The 23,872-nt window shown below is 41.2% G+C and overlaps 2 protein-coding genes across 4 annotated transcripts in view; both read right to left on the bottom strand.

Moving 5' to 3' along the window:
• Window positions 1-9,854, bottom strand: part of pxdn (peroxidasin) — a 93,282-nt gene extending 83,428 nt beyond the window's left edge. For all 3 annotated transcript variants that reach the window (XR_013932060.1, XM_080413235.1, XM_080413236.1), the window contains exon 1: window positions 9,652-9,854. Coding sequence is in view for 2 of the 3 variants with exons in the window: in XM_080413235.1 (XP_080269361.1) it covers window positions 9,652-9,842 (191 nt within the window). In the remaining variant the exon portion in view is untranslated. The remainder of the gene's footprint in view (window positions 1-9,651) is intronic.
• Window positions 9,855-14,224: 4,370 nt separating this feature from the next.
• myt1lb (myelin transcription factor 1-like, b) overlaps window positions 14,225-23,872 on the bottom strand; it is a gene marked incomplete at both ends in the record, with an annotated part of 61,809 nt that continues 52,161 nt past the window's right edge. The window contains 6 exons of the mRNA XM_080414080.1: window positions 14,225-14,365; window positions 16,415-16,480; window positions 19,489-19,632; window positions 20,276-20,391; window positions 20,975-21,069; window positions 22,583-22,804. Coding sequence (XP_080270206.1) covers window positions 14,225-14,365; window positions 16,415-16,480; window positions 19,489-19,632; window positions 20,276-20,391; window positions 20,975-21,069; window positions 22,583-22,804 — 784 coding nt within the window. The remainder of the gene's footprint in view (window positions 14,366-16,414; window positions 16,481-19,488; window positions 19,633-20,275; window positions 20,392-20,974; window positions 21,070-22,582; window positions 22,805-23,872) is intronic.

The raw sequence follows: 23,872 nt of genomic DNA, 5'->3' as shown, positions 1-23,872 counted from the left end.
GCACATTGTTAAGGAGAAATGCAGAGCATTTATCACATGGGCAGTGATTTCAAAATGACACATGGCTAGTCAACTTTACATCCAAAACAAACGGGGATGGACAGCAGACAACGGCTGTTGTGGAACATACAATTCAAAGAAAAGATGACATGCCGTTTTAAAAAGCTTACCGTTACTAATACTGTGTAGATCACGCTGCAGAAATGTGAAGCATATACGTAGCATGAACAGTGGACATCTTTGACCATGTTATTAACTGTACATAACAAAGTGTATGCCTCTGTTTATTGATGGTGAACAACACAATTTAGGCTAAACGTACAAATGTAAACTCTAGTTTTTTTCTTTGCAAGTGTTTCAGTAGATTCTTGCATGAGCCTCTGTCAGGAGTGCCTCTGTCTGTCCTGTCCTGTTCTAGCTAGCATCTGAGTGCCATGTGTGAACTTCTCTCCTCTTTCTCTCTCTCTCTCTCTAGTTAAGGGGACTGTTTGGCCGTGTGACACATGCCCCAACGGGCTTGCCAAAGACTCTCAGGCGTGCATGAGTCAGTCTTAGTTAAACAAGAACATGGCTGGCTCCCCGGCGCTCGGTTTCCCGGAGGAAGAACGGTGGATCTGGATCTCCAAACATGGCTGCGGTCGATCGTTGCAATAGTCATCCAGAAGGACAAGGACAGGGATTTTGTTTGTTGACGGGGGAGTGCCAGTGTGCGCAGTGTGAGACCATCAAAATCCCATGAAGCTGAAGGAGCTGGAATGGCATATGGAGCTGAGGGCCATTGCAACTTTAACAGGCTGGATATAAGACTCTCATCCAATAGACTGAGAAAGAGCCACCGCACGCGAGCGAGAACTTCATATTGTGAAGTTAAAATCAAGGAGAGAAAAGGGCATAGCCTAGCCTTGTTGCCATAATCACTACCAGGGATGCACGGTCGAGAGTCGAACGAGTATCACACAGAAATTACTAGGTCGACCAGAATCCCAATTGTTTCGTTTAGAATGACAGTAAATGTTTTAGTTACGATAAAGAACTTAATCCCCCCAGGGGCTATATACTAGGTCCACTAGTATTTCCCTTTACAAGAAATATTGAATAGTATTTCCCTCTTTGCCAAAAATAGCTGATCTACAATCTCACAACACATCGCTTTGCAATGTGTTTTCAGCTTGTAGACCTTCTATTGTTGCCGAATGAAACAAATAGGGACACTAGGGTTTGTGGTTAAGACTGAAGTCTTGCGAGATGTCCTTTCAGCATTTATCCAAATTCCCAAGTGTCATAAAGATCCTATCTGCAGCTGTAAAGGCTCATTACTCAACCCCCACTGGGTAATTAAGGGTTACAGTATGTTTTGGGGCCTGTGGTCCATTTCTCCTCACTGGTCTTCAATAAGAGTTTACTGAGTTGACATGGTCACGCTTGCTGAAGAAGTAGGTCAATCTGTGAATTCCAACAACCTATGGACTCCATCATTCAGAAACACGACTTATCAGGAGCAAATGTGAGAGGCAATCTTGAACAACATATTCCACCAAAATTCACCAGCTGGCCTCCTGTCAGAGAGCCACAGGAAGACAAGGGGCCAGCAGGGTTCCTTTCAACAACTATCTTCGGCCCAATCTCCCAGTGCAAATGAGCAAAGCTTTGGGGATTTCTGAGCTTTGCATTCCATAATGCTGCAGAGACCCAGCGCCTCACAAAGCCTGACTGCAGCAAATTCCACACAATGGAACTCCTCTTTCCCCTCCCTGACTCACTCACTCACACACACAGTCACTCAGTCTGACCAAGCCATCGGTGGTGGCCATGAGTGACACCAAACAGACAGAAAAAGGGGAAGAAAATGAGGGGCAAAAGTAAGAGAGATGTGGCCCGTGGCTGACCACCGAGTAATTGACCTTTCTGGCCTCAAAGAACTCCGCCTAGGGAGGGTGCCTCGTAAACGTATCTGCAAATTATGACTATTAGCGAGCAGGGCTCTGCCTCACAGTCGACTCACAGCCATCCCCCAACCCCCACTGAACTCTCTGCTGTCCACCAGCTCCAAATTCCACTTATCATCTGGGTTCTTTTGTATCATCTGGACACTCAGACCAAACCAAGCACGCCACGACTCATATCACACAAAAGGGGCAAAGCGTTTGACTTCATTTAGGACCCCCGAGAAAATCAATGGAGGGCAGGCTCAATAAACAAACTGTTAATGCACATCTTGAAAGCCTTTGGCTCATGGGGAAAAGATCAACTTTCTCTAAACTCTAAACAGGATATTAATAGCTATAATATGAATGTGGTTTCACACTAACGCTTCATAAACAATGGCACAAGTAAGTACCACTTTCACCAGAGTGATTGCACAAGAGGCCAATGCGAATAATACAAATGACACAATGGGCTTGAGCACCAAAGACTACACACATCAAGAAGCTTAAAAAAAAAGAGGCTGCAACAAGCCACTTTATGAGGCAGTACATTGACACATTTACAGCTGGCATACTCCCCGTTGCCATGGAGCTTGTCATATGTTTGCAATAAAGGCTACACTTTCACAATGCTGAAACAAATTTATGCCTGGTGAGCCAAGCAATGTGAAAGCTCGTTCAAGGCACCGACCACGGTCATAATAACTTGTATATATTTGAAAACTACACTAAAGGGTAAGAAGTAAAGCAAAGACAGGTAAATATGGTTATGATGAATGGCGTTATTAGGCTACATGTCATGAGGGCACCATTAAAATGCAACAATCATAACACTTCCCACGCTGAAGCCATTCCTTGAGCTGTGAAAGTGGTGGCAGCCATTTCCAAGTACAGAGGAGCAAGCGTCAACTATAGTGGATTCTTGACTGCTGTTGGCAAAACAGAGCTAACAATGGGAAAGTAATCATTTCTCCAACTTAGGAAATCCCTGAAAAGGGATTGAGCGGTGTTGTTACAGCGATCCGGTGCAATTTACTGTCATGCCTCAAACAGAGAAGCCCTCGGAGAGAACAGCTGAAAAACAAATGTAAGCCAGCTAGAACTGAAAAAAAGAGAAGGAAAAAAAAGTTTGCATGTTTCATGGTCCGAGTGCCATGCAGAACACTTGCAGTGGTGTAAAGTAACTAAGTACATTTACTCAAGTACTGTACAATTTTGAGGTACTTTTACTTTACCGGAGTATTTCCAATTGTCTATACTTTTACTTCTACTCCACTACATCTCAGAGGCAAATATTATACTTTTACTCCACTACAATTATTTGTAAACTTTAGTTACTAGTTACTTTGCAGATATAAATTATTACATTATAAAACATACATGAACCACTTTAGCCCTATTTTATACCTAGGCTATTTGAAAATAGCGGATCTACAAGCTCACAACGCATCGCGACGCGTTGTGAGCTTGTAGAGCTGCTATTTTCAAACATTTTAGTACTTTTACTTTTGGTACTTTAAGTAAATTTTTATACCAATACTTTTGTACTTTTACTTGTAACGGTGTACTTCTACATTGCAGTATTGATACTTTTACTTAAGTAAAACATTTGAGTACTTTTTCCACCACTGAACACTTGTTGGAACAAAGCCCATGTGCGTGACCGGACCTCTGGGACAGGAGCTTGTCTTCTTCGACCGGCCCAGAGGAAATGGCAGAGAGAGAGAGACGCCTGACACTGGGAGATTTGAAGAAGACGCCAACTTTTACCGTGTGAAACTTAGATTTCGATGCAGATGTTTAACACCTTTAGTTGTCGGAAAAGTTTTTTTTTGCTTGACACTAATGGTAATGGCAAGACATTTTAGGCCTACTTTTAAGACTGAGAGCTAGGCCTGTCACAACTATTACATAATCACCTAATCGCAATTTTTTTGTTGCATAATCATCTTCATAATCATTACCATGTTGGAAAATGTTCAAATATTTTAAAAACTAGTGGAAATAGCAGATCTACAAGCTCAAAACGCGTCACACTGTGAATCGTTTTGAGCTTGTAGATCGGCAATTTCCACTATTCATGTTTTTTTAAGTATAAAGTTATTTAATTATTTGTCATATCTGCCCCGTATACCTTTTGTTTACTACACCTAAAACCCAAACACTTGTGATTTTCATTCATAATGCTCCAATGCTCAATGACAGAAACACAATTAAATCTTTAAATCACAGTTATTTGAGCGACAATTAATCACCAAGTAAGATGTCACAAATCGTGACAGCCCTGGAGAGCACGTACCACGCTGGCCTTACAGTCATACTAAGTACTGTGTTATGGGTTATGTTATGGGTCTCTGATTAACCCTTTAAGACCTGAACCGATTCTAGAAATGTCTTCTAAATCCCAACAGTATTCTGAAAAACGTATGTTTCTATATCAGTGGTACACAAAGGTTTTTCATGTCAAGGACCCCCAAAATTATATGTATTTGGCCGTGGAACCCCATCTCAAAATATGTTGTTCCAGGGACCCCCCAGAAGCAAAGATTTTAGTTTAAAATGTTCGCTTTAAAACTATATATTCAAAGATTTGCAAACATTTTCATAATTTTTCTAAAATAGCAGATCTACAAGCTCATAGCGCGGCACCGAGTGCCGCGCTATGAGCTTGTAGATCTGCTATATTTGAATAGCCAAAGTGTAAAATAATGCTTTTTAGCTCAAATCAAAAAGTGACACAGATGCGTTCCAGGTCTCGATGGCCACACACTTCCGACTCGCACACGCACACGCACACGCACACGCACACGCACACGCACACGCACACGCACACACACGCACACGCACCCGCACACGAGAAGAATGAAGATGACAAGTTGAAAAGATGATTGGAGGAAGGCCCCCAGCCATGGTGGTCTCTGGGTGAACACGGAAGTGCAACCGGTTCCCTTGTATTCATGATCATTCTCAAAACAAAAACCCAAACACTATTCTGAGGCACTGAGGGGGCTCATGTAGTGTGGAACATCTGACTCTTATGGTATGGTCGGTCAAGCAGGAAATTCCTAGCCAGAGCATGGCACGCTGCCAGGTGGAGAGACGAGGAATGCAATGTCTAGCGCCTATACAGCACTTACTGCGGGGTACCTTCCAGTGGTGGCGAGGTGGTTATCTCCCAGTGGTGGAAAAAGTACTCAAATGTTGTACTGTCTTAAAGTATCAATACCTAAAATAGAAATACTCTGTTACAAGTAAAAGTCTATAATTCTAAATTTACTTGAGTGAAAGTACAAAAGTATTGGTATCAAAATATACTTAAAGTATATTTTGTATAAAGTACTCATTATTCAGAATGTCCTAATTCCACGTTTTTGTATAAAAATCTTTTGAAAATAGCAGATCTACAAGCTCACAATAAGTCACATCACAACACATTGTGAGCTTGCAGATCGGCTATTTTCAAATGGCCGAAATGTATAAGGTTAATGTATGTTTTGTGATAATAATAATCAAAATCTACAAAGTAACACAGTATTCAAATAAATGTAGTGGGGTAAAAGTACAATATTTGCCTCTGAGATGTGGTGGAGTAGAAGTAAAAGTAGTGGAAATTGGAAATACTCAAGTAAAGTACCAAATACCTCAAAATTGTACAGTACTTAAGTAAATGTACTTTCCACCACTGTTATCTCCCCAAATGAACCTAGTGACTTCAGGGGGGGGGGAGAAAACTAGGCTCCTGAATCTTTGTTTTGTCTGCAGAACGCAGATCCAATCATTAGCGATTGTCCTTTCGATTCAAACAGGAATCGAGTCATTGGTGACAGTTTTGAGAGTCTTGCTGCATAGTCGTGCCTACTAGACCCCATACCTACACACTCTCACAACCTCCTTTTGGTAGGGAGGTGCTCTTAATCCAGTCAAACTACTGTGTAATGGGGCTTAATGCGATCAGCCGCTACAGACAGACCAGGCACAGACCAGACTCCAGCTTCTTCACGTTCAGACATTCTGTCAAGGAGAAGGCCCTGTGCAGAGATTAGAAGGCACGAACACAGCCCTAAACCAGTGGTTCTCATGCATTTTCGGAGCATGACACGTGCATTTTAATGATCAATCAATCGTGTTCCAGCTTGGATCAATGGTACTAACGTAGTGTTGCTGTCTCCGTATTCTAACTTTTTTGCGTTTTTTCGTAAATGAAAGCCCTACTTTAGTGATCGGATCAGATCTTACTACAGCGTCACACAAAAGTATCAGATCTACAAGCTCAAAGAGCGTCGGTTCGCACCGCGTTTCGAGCTTGCAGATCTGCTACTTTTGAATCCTGAAAAGTTTTGCGCATGAGGTTTCCACCCGACAGAGACGGAATAAGGATTTGGCCGCACACTAGTATACTTTTAAGTTCCTATTTATCGGTATCACAATGAAAAGGATTCAAGGTTTTATAGAAAAAAATACATGCCATTTTTTACATTCATATTTTAACTGTTTTAAATTAATGTGATATTATTATTAAAATATTACCGCTTTGCCAATTATTTGGTCGTCCACTTGCAATAAATACCCTGGCGGCCCAAAGGTGGGCCCCGGGCCACACGCTGAGAACCCCTGCCCTAAACAATGCTTTAACTCCCATTAACTTTGGGTGAAGCTGGGCAGGGCAGTCAGGAGAACCGGCCTGCCCTGGACCACTCGGTCCCCTCCTAGGGCTTGTGGCCTTGCCAATGCCTGCAGATGTTTGTGAACAAGGCTAATTCTAAGCATGCTGCTGTGGCTGCTGCGGTAGGGCTGTTTTGAGTCGGCCCTTTGTGCCCCAAACTGACCGGCTCAATGAGGCTCTTTATTTTGGTGCGGGGCAGTGCATTACGGACGCTGAGAGAGAAACACAAGCCAGTGTCACATGGCTCAATTAAAGAGAAGGGGTGGCACATATTTATAAGATTCGGGTTCTGTTTCGACGCTTTGTACTCCGTCGAGGCTGGCTGTTAGTGGCTGTGACAAAAGACACAAGTGTTTGGCTGGGCGACCTCGGTGGAGTGCCGCCGAGTGGTGGACACAGAGGTCATATACTCCTCCCTTTCATCCTAGATAGAAACTCAAACATGCCATTTAAAGGGATAGTTCACCCCCAAAATGACTTTTTCAATTACACACCCCATGGAGACTTGAAATTCATGGTGATTTTTTAGTTTTTGTCGCATTCCTAAGGCAAAAATGTGATGACCGGCGGCGGCTCCGGTAGGAGACTCAAAGTGTCAACTTCGAGTCTCCTACCGGAGACATTAGCATCTTTCCGCCGGTCATCAAATTATTGGCTTCGGAATGCAACCATAAATATATATATATATCCCTTTAAGTCCCAGAGTCAGGCGTCCAGATACCTCTTCAGATTTCAAGGAAAATGATGGGATTCTTCTCTGAATGATATCTGTAGCTAGCTATACATCAGTGTGGCGTACTGGACCATAAGGTTGAAGGACATTAAGGCACCATAACTCAACATGCATTAAGCAGCACAGCTCTGCTGATGAACGCTGACATGGGTTACAGAGTGGACCTAAACCATAACACAAACGGGTTCTTCTTCCCACAGTCTTTAAAACCCAGTGTTTTCCCAAAGACTCGACGATAGCACACCTAATGGAGCCCCTGAGAGAAAGAATGTGGCTTTGATAAAGTCTACTTGGACGAGCTCTCTCGGTCGCGGTCCAAAAATATCTAATTCATAATTCATTACGCGTCTTTAAAGTGATGCCTGCGAGAGAGGGAGACGTTCGCACTTGTTGCGGCTTCTTCCACACAGTACAATCCTCAGCGTGTAATCTATTAACCATTATTATCCATTTGGAACTCAAAGAGAGAGGGTACAAAATGTAACCGAATGTAACCAAACAATGTATAAGCACCATTTTGGTTAAATTTTGCACACGCTCTTGAGTTAAATCAACATTTTTACTGTGTGCTCACACAAAGGTCTCAAGCAGGTAACTGATTTTAAGGTATTCCTTAAAGGGGGTTCTTAATTGACCCATACAAGTCTGTAACTCTGACAGTGTACACATGGAACCAAATGGACCCTGACGGGTCCATTTGGTTCCATTTGTACACTGTAAGACTTATAATGGGAGACCTTGAAAATGTAAAATTTCGAGAACTACTGGTATATTCCAACACTTCAGGAATAGTTGTGGGTTGTGGCTGCCTAACTTGCATGCATGGGTTCATCAGCTGTGTGACCTAAAAACCTGCTCCCTAGTCCCTATAGCAGAGCCTCACAAAACACAGCCGGCAGCAGTTGAATTCATTGGCAGGTGTCAGAACTTTATGAAAAGTAATACAGGTACAATTCGGCAGAAACTTTGAGTCTTTGTCCTGCACCGACTTCAATCACTCACATCAAAGATGAAATTAGAAAAAAAAAACTCTTGTAAATAAAGTAATGAGTTCAGCTTTTATAGTTTTCTTTTTAGGCTATAATAAAATCTCAACAAGTTTTGCAGGGCTATGGTGAAGCAATGCACACACAGGCAATGCATGCCTCCCAGCAGTGGTGTAAAGTAACCGAGTACATTTACTCAAGTACTGTACTTAAGTACAAATTTGAGGTATTTGCACTTTACTTGAGTATTTCCAAAGTTCAATACTTTTACTCCACTACAATTATTTGACAGCTTTACTTTGCAGATTTAGATTATTATCACAAAACATACATTAACCACGTCAGCCTGGCCTGTATACATTTTCGCCATTTAAAAATAGCCGTGGGACACATTGTGTGAGCTTGTAGATCTGCTATTTTCAAAAAAAATTGTATACATTTTGAACTTGTGAAACGGGACATTCTGCACAATGAGTACTTTTGGTACTTTTAAGTACATTTTGATGCCGATCCTTTTGTACTTTTACTCAAGTCCATTTTGAATACTGGGACTTGCAACTACAGTAGTATATCTACATTGCAGTATTGATACTTTCACTTAAGTAAAACATGTGAGTACTTGAATTCCACCACAGCCAGGGCAATGCATGCCTATCCCAGCCGTTCTGCTGTAAATCTGCACGCACGTCTACAACAGTGGGGCTTTTCCCAGCTCTGGTCCAAACAGAAGGAGTTCTCCTTAACGCTATGTCACTTTCAAGCCGTTGCCCGCACGCCCGCGGTAGCGCAGGCTGCGCAGCCTCTCGTCTGTAGTAAAAATAAACAATACACTTTCGCTGCTCACCAAAACAAAGACGGTTTTAAGATGTTGAAAGCCTAATTTTCTTAGTGGGAACACTCGGAACCCCCCACCTGACGTCTAAAATACACTTTTTGGCCAGAAAAGTAAAATATATCACCGGAAGGAAAACATGTTTTAGATACTCCACTGCGCCCCCTACAGATCTGGTCATTGGAACTTTTCTATTGACCAGATTTTTCCTTCCTGTGAAAGAGTTTCTTTTGTCCAAAAAAGTGTATTTTAGACGTGAGGTGGGGTGCTCCAAGTGTTCCCACTAAAGAAAATAGACTTTCAACATCTTAAACCCGTCTTAGTTTTGGTGAATAGCTAAATAGTATTTTTTATTTTCACTAAAGACGAGAGGCTGCGCCGCCTGCGCTACCGCAGGTGTGCGGGGCAACGGCTAGAAAGTACCATAGCGTTAAGGAGAACTCCCTCTAACGTTATGGACCAGAGCTAGGCTTTCCCCAACGACCGTTAGATTCACAGGCTTTAATACTTACAGGATCGTAGTCTGAGGAGAAACCGCCGGCACGGTCTCCAGGTTCAGATGCATGCATCTCACCGTGGTCCTGAAACATAGACAGCGACTGGGACAAGAACACACGCACTGGGGCCCCAGGCTGACCAGCAACAGGGTGAGAACAGTGAGTAAGAAGGGAGAGAAGAACTGGCCCGTCCACAGCAACGCCATTGCTCTAGTGAGTGTGTGTGAGTGAGTGAGCCGCTCAGCCAGAGCAGCAGACTCCCCTCTCTCTCTCTCTCTCTCTCTCTCTCTCTCTCTCATCTACTACCTAATTGTAAGGCTGAGGGAGAGAGAGGGGGGGGGGGGTAGAGAGAGAGAGAGAGCCAGAGAAAGAGGGGCAGAGAGAGTTGGAGGGTGGGTGCATTGTATTAATACTAGTGGTGGAAAAAGTACTCAAATTTTTTACTTAAGTAAAAGTATCAATACTGCAATGTAGAAATACTTTGTTACAAGTGAAGTAAAAGTACAAAAGTATTGGTATCAAAATGTACTTCAAGTACCAAAAGTAAAAAGTAAGTAGGCCTACTCATTATGAAGAATGTCCTATTTCAAGTTTTCAAATGCATACACATCTTTAGAAAATAGCAGATCTACAAGCTTACAATGCATGGCATCGTGAGGCATTGTGAACTTGTAGATCTGCTATTTTCAAATGGCCGAAATGTATATAGGGCTGACGTGGTTAATGTATCTTTTTTAATGATAATATAAATCATCAAAGTAACTAGTAACTGAACACTGAAGTGTTGAAATAAATGTAAGTACAGTACTTAAGTAAATCTACTTACTGCCACCACTGGAGAGAGAGAGAGAGAGAGAGAGAGAGAGAGAGAGAGAGAGAGAGAGAGAGAGAGAGAGAGAGAGAGAGAGAGAGAGAGAGAGAGAGAGAGAGAGAGAGAGAGAGAGAGAGAGAGAGAGGAGTGAGGGGGGCAGAGGGAGTTGGGGGGGGTGCATTGTATTAATAGCAATACAATGGGTTCTGAGGTTGTTTGTTTATAAACATGACACTGAGAAGATGCTATAAGGTGGGTTATGAGTATTAGAAAATTCACTAAAAAGGACAAAAAAAGTTTTCATTCACATGATTAAATGTTTTGAAACATAAACTGAGACATTTCATTGTTAACTTCCACTCACTTCCAAAAGTAATTATGTCTGCCAGCAGAGCTGCTGCCAGCCAGGGGGGTTCAATTACAATAGTTTGCATCTGCTGACATCTGCTGGTACGCTACTGAACAACAGCTCAGCTGTTGTGTCCCTGTCGGGTAGAAACCTCTTATATCCATCCATATTCTTTTTGTGTTTTTTCGTAAATTAATGCCCCACTTGATCATACTTCAGCGTCACACAGAAGCATCAAATGTAGCAGATCCTTGTCGATCTGCTACTTTTGCAATTTTTGAATTTGAATCCCGAAAAGTAACAGTTTTGGACATATGAGGTTTCGACAGAAACCAATTATTATGGTAATTTAGTGGTAATTTGACTAAGCAGTGCTATTCATTATGAATTTCTTCAGTTATGCAATGCCATCAAACCTCAACAACAAAGTGAGAGCGTCTCAATGTTTACAGGCCTGTGGCAACACATTTTTTTCTTTATTCAGAGTAAGATGTGTCAACATCCAGCATGACAAAAATTGTACAAAGTTCACAATTTATAAATGAAATATCACAGCAACTTGTGATTTCACACATTTATAGCAAAATTAAAATGTCAACAAATCCATGCTGTGTAGTACAAAAATAAATCAAACTTCAGTTCCACAGAGAGCACAAGTTTATACAAAATCCTGTCTTTGTAATGATTCACTGAAATCAACCTCAAAATAAACGAGTCCAAAACAAAATAATAAACTCTGATGAATTCACAATAATTTATATGAAAAGTCAGCATTCTAAATATGTGACACCCTTTTGTGTGTTCCCTATAGATAGTCACAGATAACTCTTTTTTCAAATTTGAATATTTATGTACCAACATCAGAAGAGCAGCCGGTTTTGTGCTTTTTAAAATATCCCTCTCCATTTTTACTTGATAATGAGAATTTAATTTAAAAACTGGAACTAGCTATTACTCTACTGAAAGCATTACTATACTGGCAAAAAGCTGCAGACACGATGCTGTGGAAAAAGGCGTATGCAGTCATGGCGGATGGATAGTAGTGTCCTGAACGAAGGACAGTTAAAGTACAATAGACGAGTTTTTGATCAGGTGAACGACAAGCACCTCTTGCATTAGCTCTCAAAAAAGGCAAATTCTGAACATGGTTCGCTAAACAACTAGCACAACAGAATGAAAAGGGTGCATACAGTCAGGCATACAGACACTGGATGCATCACCCCTTTAGAGGGGGCTCCTCTCCCTGCCTCAGGGAAACGAGCCCTCATTTTTCTTCTGCTTATTCTTTTTAAAATCTTGAATTGATTGACTATTTAATCCTTTGTACAGTGATTTGATATAAAGTGCAGCTGGGGGGAATAACTCTTTCCTAAAGACATACCCGAAAAAAGAAAATGAAGAAGGAAAAAACGTCATTGTTTTTTTTTCTTTTCTTTTTACAGTTGATAATAGCCTACAGTTATAACTGCTATGGTTTTAGAATTGTCATCCTCTCTTGATTTCAAGTCCCTGTTCATCCTCGTTCCGTGGTACTAAGTCAATACCTGCAGTGGCTCCTATAGCAGTTCGTTTTTGCTCCAATCGTGTGCCAAAGAGGTCAACCCGGGGAAAATTGCACGCCGCCGCACGTTAATGATAATATCTTCAAGGACAAGTGCAAATAGTCTTCTGGCACATAAGTGGGGACAGTGACCCTGTAAGTCCCGCTGTCATACTCTATAAATACTCTTTACAAAACCCTCTGCAACCCTCCTTTTAGGCTCTCGGGTACTGTTTGTTTTTTAGTTTAGTTTCTGTAAGAACATCAAAACATGGAAACGAAGGTGTCCCTGTGCAAAATCGTACAGAAAGAAAGTGGAACTCATAGACCTTCACGTCCAAAACTGAATGTCCAAGATTCCTCCTCAATTTTTGTTTTTTAAAAAGACATTTTTTGTTAATGTATTAAAAGATTTGTATAAAAATCAATATTTTACATAGGCTATATTAAAAAGATTCATGTTACCCCACTATGTGTATAAACAAGAAATTGCATATACCCAAACTTTTCACCCCCTCTCTCTCTCCATTTGCAGATTGCATCCCATGATCTACTATAAACAAATGATTTCATCATCATATTGCTGAGACTTCTCTCAACTCTAGCGACGGAAGTCTCTAAAATGGAACAGGATTCACACGAGGAAGGCTAATGTCTACAATAATTTATGCTCCGACAACAGCAGATCTATAAGCGCACGACACATCACATCTGCGAACCGTAGTAGCTTATGTGTCGGCTGTTTTCTGCAAGAATAAATCGGGCTTAAGATGTTGTCTCTTGTCATTACACGTCACTTTAGTTTCAGATTATGTGACAAAGAGCATGGTGGCCATGCATGCACCACACAGAGACAGGCTTTTTTTCTTTTAGAAGTGAACTGCCTCTCCTTGATAATGGGATTTCCACCATCGGGTTTCCGTGTAATGATGTTTACAATAAAACTGTTCATACATACATTCATACATACATCAGGTCAGTCTCCTTTCCAGACACGTTGTACAGCACCAGTTAAAGAAAAAAAAAAATGCCCCCACCTACAGCTACAAATGATTTTTTTCTTTCCGTTTTTTTTCTCTCCTCTCAAAACAAAAAAAGTCAAAATTATTTCTCAAGCATTTTCAGAAAATAAAGCAATTCGCAAACCAGTCCTTGCTGTTGAACAATCTGCACGCAATAAGTAGAAGAAGAAGAAGGAGAAGGAGAAGAAGAAGAAGAAGAAGAAGAGGAAGGAGAAGAAAAAGAAGAAGTAGAAGAAGAAGAATTAGATGATGTGGGGGCAAAAAACATCTAAAATTGTCAAGTTCAAAATTACCATTGAGGAGAAATAAAATCTAGCTTCCTCTTTGCTTGTTTTCCCCCAAGTGGATTGTTTTTTTCTTTTGTTCGTTTTTGTGTTTTTTTTCCGTGTTTTTCACTGTCCAGTTCAGCTTTTTTCCTCCAAAATGCTTCGTTGTCAAGCAATAGAAAGAACTCAACGTCCTATAATCATTAGCTTACTGTTCAGAAATACACACTAAAAATGTGCATACATGAGCAGCTAGAAACATTACATGACACTATGTCAGCTCATATGAAAACGTACAAAATGTGAAGCTCCTCAAAAACTATTTTGCCGTGTGATTATTTTTTTTTCTTCCTCAAAGCAAGACCCAAAGGAAAACCAAAACAAAATAAGTTACCATGAAGTTATTGTAAGCATAACGACTTTTCTTTTTCTTTGAAAGAACATAATTGAAGGTATCATATAAGTTACTGCTCCGAACCCACCCAAAAAAGGAGATGCGTCCGTCACTGTGTCTTTCTTATATGTCAGTGAGTTTTGCGCTACCAGTCACTTCTATCGGAGAAAAAAACAAAACAGAAATCTCTCTTGCGTGCTGGAGGGTTACACTTGGATGCCTTGGACAGCTTGCTTGATGTTTTCCAACAGGGCTTTGTTTTCTGGACTCTGGTACTGGTCCTGGTTTGTGTACATGTCCGTCAGAGTGGTCACATAAGCATCAAAGTTCTGCTCGCTGATTGGCTCCTGTAGGGGGGGGGGGCATTCCAAAAAGAGTAGGCTAGAATTAGACCAGGGGATGTCCATGTGAGGTTGCACAGTAAAATCTGCAGCGTTCATTCAAGCCAGTGTACAAATGGTACCAAAATGGACCTGTCAGGGTGCACTTCACTTGGTTCCATTTGTACACACAGTGACTCTCAGACTTACTCTCAGAGTAATCTCTGAAGACAGATTTTCAATTTGCAATGAAAATCTCTCAGCATGATCACTGGATAGTTGAACTGTAGAGCTCCTAGTGGGCAGGCCCTTGAGCAGGAAGCAGACGGATATTAGCATAAAGGGGAGGGTCCATACCTCATTTCCTGTTATTGTGGCATTGAAACAAGCTTGCCCCCAGAGGGTAAAAAATGGGTCTTTTGTTTGTTTGTTTACTGAATAGGTTCCCATATTGCTCCCAGAATTACTGTATATTAACACAACAGATTTTACCGTGTACTGAGCATGCTATATATTAAGAAAAAAAAGAACGAAAGAAAGAGAATGAAAGAAAGAAGTTAAATGACTAATAATAATAAATAGCCTATTTAAATGTACATGCATGTCTGATGAAGGTCCAACTGTGACCATAATGTCACTTTTCACCTATTAACAAATAAAGGACTTAATGGAGAAACGGTAGCACCTTGTCATTCGTGGACTTTAATTGTTTTTTAAGGTAACACGTCTACTCCTGTTGTTTAAATACAGATTATTCTATACTGATAAATACATGTCGTCTCTGTGGAAACCTCATATGTCCAAAACGGTTTTAAGAATTGAAATTCAAAAATAGCAAAAGTAGCAGATTTGCAAGCTCAAAAGCTCAAAAGCTTGTGGATCAGCTACTTTTGATACTTTTGTGTGACACTGCAGTATGATCAAGTGGGGCGTTAATTTAGGAAAAAACACAAAAAGTATGGCGATAAGAGATTTCTGCCCGACAGCAATGATTTGCATAATGGTGATGCACTGATGAACAGTTACTGTACATAGAAATAGAGAAATAGAGTTTTCCTACATATAACTGTTGCTGTTAACGGGAGAGGCTAGCCAGAGATATGGATATGGCTAACCTACGGCCTACGTGATCACTACAGCGTCACACAAAAGCATCAAAAGTATCAAATGCACAAGCTCGAAATGCGCCGTGAATCGCAGCGTTTTGAGCTTGTAGATCTGCAACCTTTGCTATTTTTGAATTTGAATCCTGAAAAGTAACATTTGGACACCCGACAGAGACGATACACCGATAAGTTAGTGGAGGCTACCAAATGTCAAACATCAACTTCCCTAAAGCAGGTTCCTCCAATTGTTTTAGAAAACAGGCCTATATGATATTCTGTGAAACAAGCCTTTTCCGTTCATTGACAATTGTCATTACCTGGCGTCCCTATTTTATTAATGTCATATAAACTTGAAAATAGCAAACCTGCACGTTCACATGTCACGATGCGACACATTGTGAGCTTGTAGTTCATCTATTTTGGCTATTTGAAAAATGTTGAAAGTATAAAAGTGGTTAAAGCGGCACTATGTAACTTATCTTAAATAAAATGTAATTTTGTCCAATCTGTATGGTAGAGTACAATATAGCTTATACAATTGGGGTGGTTGTATTTTGTCTCCCTGCTCTTCTATTGAGACATTTAGATCGTGTCGAAGGTCATGTCTCACCTAGACACAGGATCTGACACAAATTCTGACCTGATGGTAAAGTTTCAATTTATCCCCTGAGCAAGCAGGCAGGCTCTATTAGCTCAATGGTAGAAATGTCAGCACTTGCGCGGGAAACCGGGTTCAAATCCGGGGTAGAAGAGGAAATTAGTGCAGCTTTAATACTTCGACCAGAAAAGGAGCCTGTCCAAAAATCTAGTATGGGTGTATGGTTATGGAAAACTTGAGAAATGAATTTTTAAAAAATAAATAAAATAAAGACGTGAAGTACAGAGGGGTGTCAATTAGTATTCTAGACAGACATATAAACAAAGACACAAAAGAGATGATTGGGGAGAAGTGAATAAATCATGTTCTTACTCGTTGGTGCATCTGTAAGCAGCTGTTATTTCTAATGGGAGGAGCCTCTTTGTGTGTCAGGGGTTTCTGCAGGGGGAAAGGTGTCGAAACACAACGATTAGCTGACTTGGAGGAATGTCATTTCAAATACACACTGAGCTGTTGTTCAGTAATGTAGACACTAGGGGGCAGTCTTTGATACACAGTTATGGGGAAGCTAAAAACTGGGCATACAGTCAGCACTCTAGGGCAGTGGGTTTCAAACTTTCTGTGCTCAAGGGCAAGGCACACCAATGCATCACTGGTGGAAGAAGTGAAGAAGTAAGAGTATCAATACCACATCCTACTCTGTTACAAGTAAAGGTCCGGTATTTTAAGTAAAAGTACAAATATATTGGTATCGACATATACTTAAGTATCAAAAGTAAGTACTCAAATAGTTCGAAATCTTCCTTTTTGAAAATAGCCTGTGTATAATATAGGGCTTAAGTGGTTAATGTATGTTTTGTAATATAGTCATCTAAATTTGCAAAGTAAACTCATGGTTTCAAATAATTGTAGTGGAGTAAAAGGATTTTTTCCCCTCTGAGATGTAGTGGAGTAGAAGTAAAAGTATTACAAATTGGAAATACTAATACTAAGTAAAGTGAAAAGAAAATACCTCAAAATTGTGCTTAAGTACAGTACTTGAGTAAATGTACTTCGTTACTTTACACCACTGCAATGGATAGGTAAGTCAAAATCTCAAGGCATATTTGTATTTATAATAGCCAATATGTTATGAGTATGAACGTTTGTTGTTTTTTAAAATAAATACATAATAATAATAATGATAAAATACTTCAAATTTATTTGGTATAGTTGTATATATTGCAATAATAATGTGTGGTTGTTACAACATTCCAAGTCACACCTGGACTTGTCTAACAGCACATGTTTTGAAACCATGGCTCTATAGGGACTACATTTGCATCCAACTTACAGGATCAGAATGCCACATTTAAAGGACGACTTCATCCATTTTCAACCTGTCTTCATATATATAGTCCTCACTAATGCTTATGATAATATGGTACCATTTTTGTCTATTCAGTCTGTGTCTCAGAGGAGGGCTGTGGACAGTTCAGAAACCTGCCTACCAGTGACATCATCGATGGGCATTCCAAGCAAATTGAAACTGCAGGCTTTCTATTCGTGGAAAGTTAGCATGCTATAATGGAATACATTGTTCTTGCGTAAATGAAAATAAAAAAATAAAAATTGAAATCTTGCTTGAAAAAAAAACACCTGCCTATTGCCTAACGATGATGTCACTGGTAGGCGCGTTTCTTAAGTGTCCACAGCCCACCTCAGAGACACAGAAAGGGTAGATTTTTTTTAATCGTTTTCATCATGAGCATTAGTGAGGACCAATTATATGAAGATAGGTTGAAAATGGGTGAAGTACAGTAGGTCCTTTAAGTGATGTAAATGAAAGTCTTCTTAAAATGTTATGTTATTTTCCCTCTTTGAAATCTCTTTGAATTTAAAAAGCAATTTGTGCTAGAAATGACTTGTTTTTGAGCCATGAGACTTGGTAAGGACTTTTCACTATGCAAGAGAGTGTCCAAAGGGAGTGACATTAAGGAATAGCATCATGACGGCTAAATTAGGACTAAATAGACCTGGGAAAGAAATGGTTAGCTTTGTACAGTAATCATCATTATCTTCAAGAGAGTATAAGAAGATACAAATATTAATGAACATGTATAGAAAGAAGCTATTCAAGGTTCATTCATATAGTATGCATTAGATTAGATAACATTAAATAGATTTTTATTTACTAAAACAATCCTACATTGTTGTAATGAGATTCAAAATGGTGATGAGATGACACCACATTGTTTTAAAATGTCAGTTGTAACTACTGTATGGCTGATGATGATTAGACTTCTGCATCAGTTTTTGCACTACTTGAATTTATTGCCATATTTTCACCATTGTGACTCTCTACATTTCCAATCCAATCCATTAAAAAAAGCCTCTCATTTCTCAACTCCCCCTTACAGCTTGGAAAGACAAGCAACGCTCTACATTTTAGTCTAAGCATGCAGAATAGGCTTTGGTTAAGTACACAAATAAATCAATTAGCTCATAAAATGTTAGATTTCGGCTAAGTTCTGTAACCACTCAAACCCTCTATATTTAGTCAATTAATACTTAGATAACCGGGGTCGGCTCTGTACGCTCTTTTTTCCCCCCTCTACACCAAATCTCTTTCCGGGAAAATTTGTCTTGCGTAGCCAAACAGTCACAGATCTCCGCCTACTGTCGAGGGGGGGGGGGGGGATCTCAATTCAATGGGCTTGGTCGCCAGAGAAAACCAGCGGTAACAAACCAACGCCCACTGCTTTGAAAACCAATCCGGATACCATCCCATATGAAGGAACACCCTAAACTAAAGTCTTTGCATTGGTTCTGTGACGCTGTTATTTAAAAAATAGTTTTCGAATAGTTTCCACCCGGTTTTAGCCCACGTCACTGATCATGATACCGCCAGACTTATCAGTATAGGCCGGAGATCTCTGATCCTCTGGCACACATGAGACTACGCCGATAATAGCCGATCTACAAGCTTGCGACGGGTCGTGTTGCGACGTGTTGTGAGCTTGTAGATGTGCTATTTTATCTGCTATCTATTTTAGAATGTTTTCCCCCGAGGAGAGCAAAAAAGGGGAGTCCCGCACACCGTCTTCACTTACAAAAAAAGTATAGTTTAATGAAGATACAACGTTTCGGTCGTTTGGACCTTCATCAGTTGTATCTGATGCCTGATGAAGGTCAGAGCGACCGAAACGTTGTATCTACCCGATGAAGGATTCATCAGATTTCATGCAGAAACGCTGTGTCTGCATTAAAACACTTTTTTGTAAGTGAAAACAGCGTGCTGGACTCTCCTTTATTGCTCTCCTCATTATTCCGACATGTGCACCTGTCCATTTTGGTAGGTGTGCAAAAGGACTTTTTGTGCTAAGACTGTTTCCCCACCGGAATAGGGGATGCTATAGGGTTTAAGTGGGTAACTTGCCGGCTTGCCGTTTCCTGGTGGCCCTTACCATATGAGGGAGCTGGACATTAGCTAAACTGTTAATCAGTGACTGGCTGAGGTGGGCCAGCTCATGCAGCAGAGATTCATTTTGCTGTTCAATCACCTTGTTTTCATCCTCTATGGACTTCAGGTTGGACTCCATTGTGGTGATCTGAGGAGAGGGTTGTTGGGGGGGGGGGGGGGGAGCATAGGTTATAGTAAATGTTTGTAAATATATTTCATCTCTGTCGGGTGGAAACCTCATATGTCCAAAACGGTTACTTTTCAGGATTCAAATACAAAAATAGCAAAAATAGCAGATTGACAAGATCGAAACGCGGCGCTTACAGATCTGCTACTTTTGATGCTTTCGTGTGACACTTTAGCATGATCAAGTAGGGCGTTAATTTCAAAATATGGAGAGGTTTCTGCCTGACTGCAATGATATTCAAATTCACACACAAACACACATGTGGACACTAAGTGTGGGTTGATTTTAATAATATTTAATATCATGATATTGACATTATATCAGGCTATTTTTTCAATATCAGTGGGACTGAATCACCCCAAGCCTTTTGCACACGTGCGCACGTACACACGAAAACATCCACGTGAACACACACACACACACACACACACACACACACACACACACACACACACACACACACACACACACACACACACACACACCCCCACACACACACACACACACACACACACACACACACACACACACACACACAGACGTTGAACGTGCCATCAGGTAAAAGAAAACACGTTTTCAACCGTCGCATTGGTTTTTACTGTACCTGCGTTCTAAGTTTGATCATGTCTGCTTCCACTTGTGAATTCGATTCACTTAAATCTTTGATTTCTTCATCCAGCTGTTTGATTTCATCTTCATGCTCCAGCTCCAGCTCCAGCCCTGGAGGGGAGGAAGGGAACGTCATCAATGATGTATGAGTACCAGCCCTCGTCTATTTCCAACATTTCTTCACGTTAGGACCGAAACAGGATTGAAACTATACGTAAGAAAGATGTCTGAGTCAACGCCTTCGTAGAATTATTTAACAGATTGTCTGCGTTTTAGCTGATTAGAGCGGAAAAAACGCATTATGATCCCTGCACACTAAAGTCATCATAGTCTGTGGTATAGTGTAACCAAAGAGGGAAGCTAAAGTCCACAGTGAACAGTCCTCTGCCCTAATTACTATTGGCTAGCATTGGATCCTGCATGTCTGTGATTACTGCCAAGCAATTGCAGCCCTTTCGTTTCAGGCTGGTGTTTCCCTGTCCAACACTCATTATTTAGATCTCAGCTCTGATTGGCTGTTTATTTCAAATTTGGGCACCTACTAGGGAGCAGGTTCATTACGCCCACGCTGTCCGGATTGGCTCATTATCTGAAAACTGGAATTCCGCTCCGTGTCTGGTTTTCTTTTTCTTTTCTTTTTTTTTGTGTTGATTGGTTGGCATTGTGTGAGTGGCTGGATGGTGGCATGGCGTACCGTTGCTGGAGTGCTGCTGCTTTATTGTTAGCATGTCCATCCCGGAGAGCCTGGCTTTCCTCATGGCGGAGGTGGCGCGTGGACAGCCCGACAGACTGGTGGCACAGATAAGAGAAGGAGACCATCGTTTTATTGTATTCTGGTGTCCTCACACGCAATGACCCAGCATCCGTTGTGAACTCCAGGAGATTCTTAATAGTGGATCATGATGGCGCTGTCTTTACACATACTGTAACTCATAAACAGTCAAATCCGGAGTGTGAATTTAACCACATGGACCCTATAGCACAGTGGTTCTCAAACTTTTTCATGTCAAGGACCCCCAAAATGATATGTATTTGGCCGTGGAACCCCATCTCAAAATATGTTGTTCCAGGGACCCCCAGAAGCGAAGATTTGAGTTACAAATGTTCACTTTAAATATATACATTCAAAGAGTTGCACAAATGTTCACGATTTTCCCAAAATAGCAGATCTACAAACTCATAGGGCGGCACTCTGTGCCGCGTTATGAGCTTGTAGATCTGCTATTGAATAGCCAAAGTATAAAAGGTTAAAGTGGTTGAAATTATTGTGATGCTATATTAACACATTTGGCTGGGGACCCCCTGGAACTCCCCCAAGGACCCCTGGGGGTCCCCGGACCCCACTTTGAGAACCAATGCTATAGCATACCTATTCTGGGCATGTCATATTAGGCAAACATTCTGTGAAAATAGGTGAACATTTGGTGAAAATAGCCGATCTACAAGCTCACGAGCCTGTAGATCGGCAATTTTCGCAGGAGAGATAATGGTGTGTAGAGGAAAAGAAGGAGGGGGCCAAGGATAGGGAAGTCAAAGGAAGTATATGGGGTTTTAAGAGTGGTTAAAGCAACACTCTGGATTTCACTGTGCAGGCTTGGCATACGAGTGCTAATTAATCACTGATATTACTCCTCATCAATCCTTGCCAGTTCCAGACTCGTGCAGAGCTCCATCATAGCAAGTAGGTCAAGAGACAAGAAATAGGATAACGCTGAAGTTCGGTCCCACTTGCAATGAGAAGAAACTCAGTGGTGGAAAGAACAGTATATTTACTCAAGTAGTGTACTTGTGTCAGTATTTTTTCATACTTTATACATTTACTCCACAACATCTCAGAGGTATATTGTCATTTTTAATCCACTACAATTACCTGACAGCATTTAGTTTCTAGTTACCTTGCAGATTTAGATTATTAACCCAAAACGTCCATTAATTGATAGAGTGTTATGTATTATAGATTAAGCTACCAAACAGAACACCCCAACTTTACCAGCTGCTACATCAAAGCGATGAACACATTAATGCGTTACTAATTACAATCCAATAATATGATTGTGAAATGGGCCACGACGCATAATAAGTATATTTTGATGAACTTTTAACTCAAGTACATTTTGAATGCAGGATTTTACTTATAATATGAATAGTTTAAACAATAAATATTGTGGTATTACCAAGTTTACTTACAAAAAAATCATCACTGAATGGGGTACGTTAGGTGGACAAAAGGCAAAAGGGTCGGAACCCGACCCCCCCAGGAACCCCCTTTTAAGAACCAATGTAGGGTTCTTAGACCACCCACCTGCGATGTGTCAGGAAGCTGCCGCTGACGTGACCCGAGCCGTCGCAGCCCGGCGTGGGGCAGGACATGCCGTCCGTCTTGCCGGCCTTCCACGTGAACTGGATGCCGTTCAGGTAGCCGTCCTTCTGCCGCTTGGCCGCGATGGGGCACCCCGACGCGCTGCGGTGGGACGCGTACTTCCCCGTCACGTGACCCTGCCCGTCGCAGCCTGGGACCGGACACCTGGGAGTGGGACACACACACCGCGAGACACGGTCAGAGGATGTGAGGGTGGCACAGCGACTGTAGCGTTCAGACTTCATTCATTCATTCATTCATTCATAATGTTGACCTACATGGGGGGGATTCGGTTTCATCATTTTCATTGCTCAAGGACACTTCGACCAGTCATATTCGACTCATTGCTGGCCAGGCATGGAATTGAACCTGGGACAACTGGGAACTAGGGTTCCCCAGGCAGGCTCTCTTACGGTTCAGCTATGCGGCCCCGTTCATGATTCATTCATTAATTCCTTCATTCCTTGTGTGTTGTTCATAAAAGTGCATCCTGAAACTTGTCATAATCATCCTCATTGTTGTCCTGATTATCTGATTAACAATCAGCCGTCATTATCATTATCATTGTCATCATCGTTAGGGCAATTGTAATCACGTCGATGATTACACAGTAAAATCCTCCGTGTTAATTCATCCATTTGTAACTCGAGAGCGTGTACAAATGGACCCTATTTGGGTTACATTTATACTTCCCTTTAGTTAATTTTTTTAAGTTAATTGAACACTAGATTTCACACTGTGTGTGTGTGTGTGTGTGTGTGTGTGTGTGTGTGTGTGTGTGTGTGTGTGTGTGTGTGTGTGTGTGTGTGTGTGTGTGTGTGTGTGTGTGTGTGTGTGTGTGTGCGTGTGCGTGCGTGCGAGCATGTGCTCATCATCACCACCAACCACTACTTGTGTATCACCGTAACAAAGCACACAAAAAGAAATCCCTTTGATTATATAATGGCCATAATCAGTCTTTTTCTGAGCGATTGGGACCTGAGTGCCGCTCAGATACTGACCCCTTTGACATAAAATAGTGCTCTGAATAACAAAAGCATACATATCGCCAGCCATGGCTCCCCCCCTATCTCTCACCTCAGCATTAATATAAACAAAAGATACCATAATCTGATGTTAGAGCTGTCTCCCAGCGGTAGTCTTATCGCGCTGCGCGGCGCGCTACAGATCTGGAATGCTGCCTGTGTGTCAACACACCGCCGCTAATCAGATGCAGCGATGGCGCGAATGATT

This window comes from Gymnoscopelus braueri (genome assembly GCF_963280865.1).
Source record: "Gymnoscopelus braueri genome assembly, chromosome: 19".
Lineage (NCBI taxonomy): Eukaryota > Metazoa > Chordata > Actinopteri > Myctophiformes > Myctophidae > Gymnoscopelus > Gymnoscopelus braueri.
Note: the sequence above shows the minus strand (reverse complement) of the source record. Positions and strands in the feature narration are given on the sequence as shown.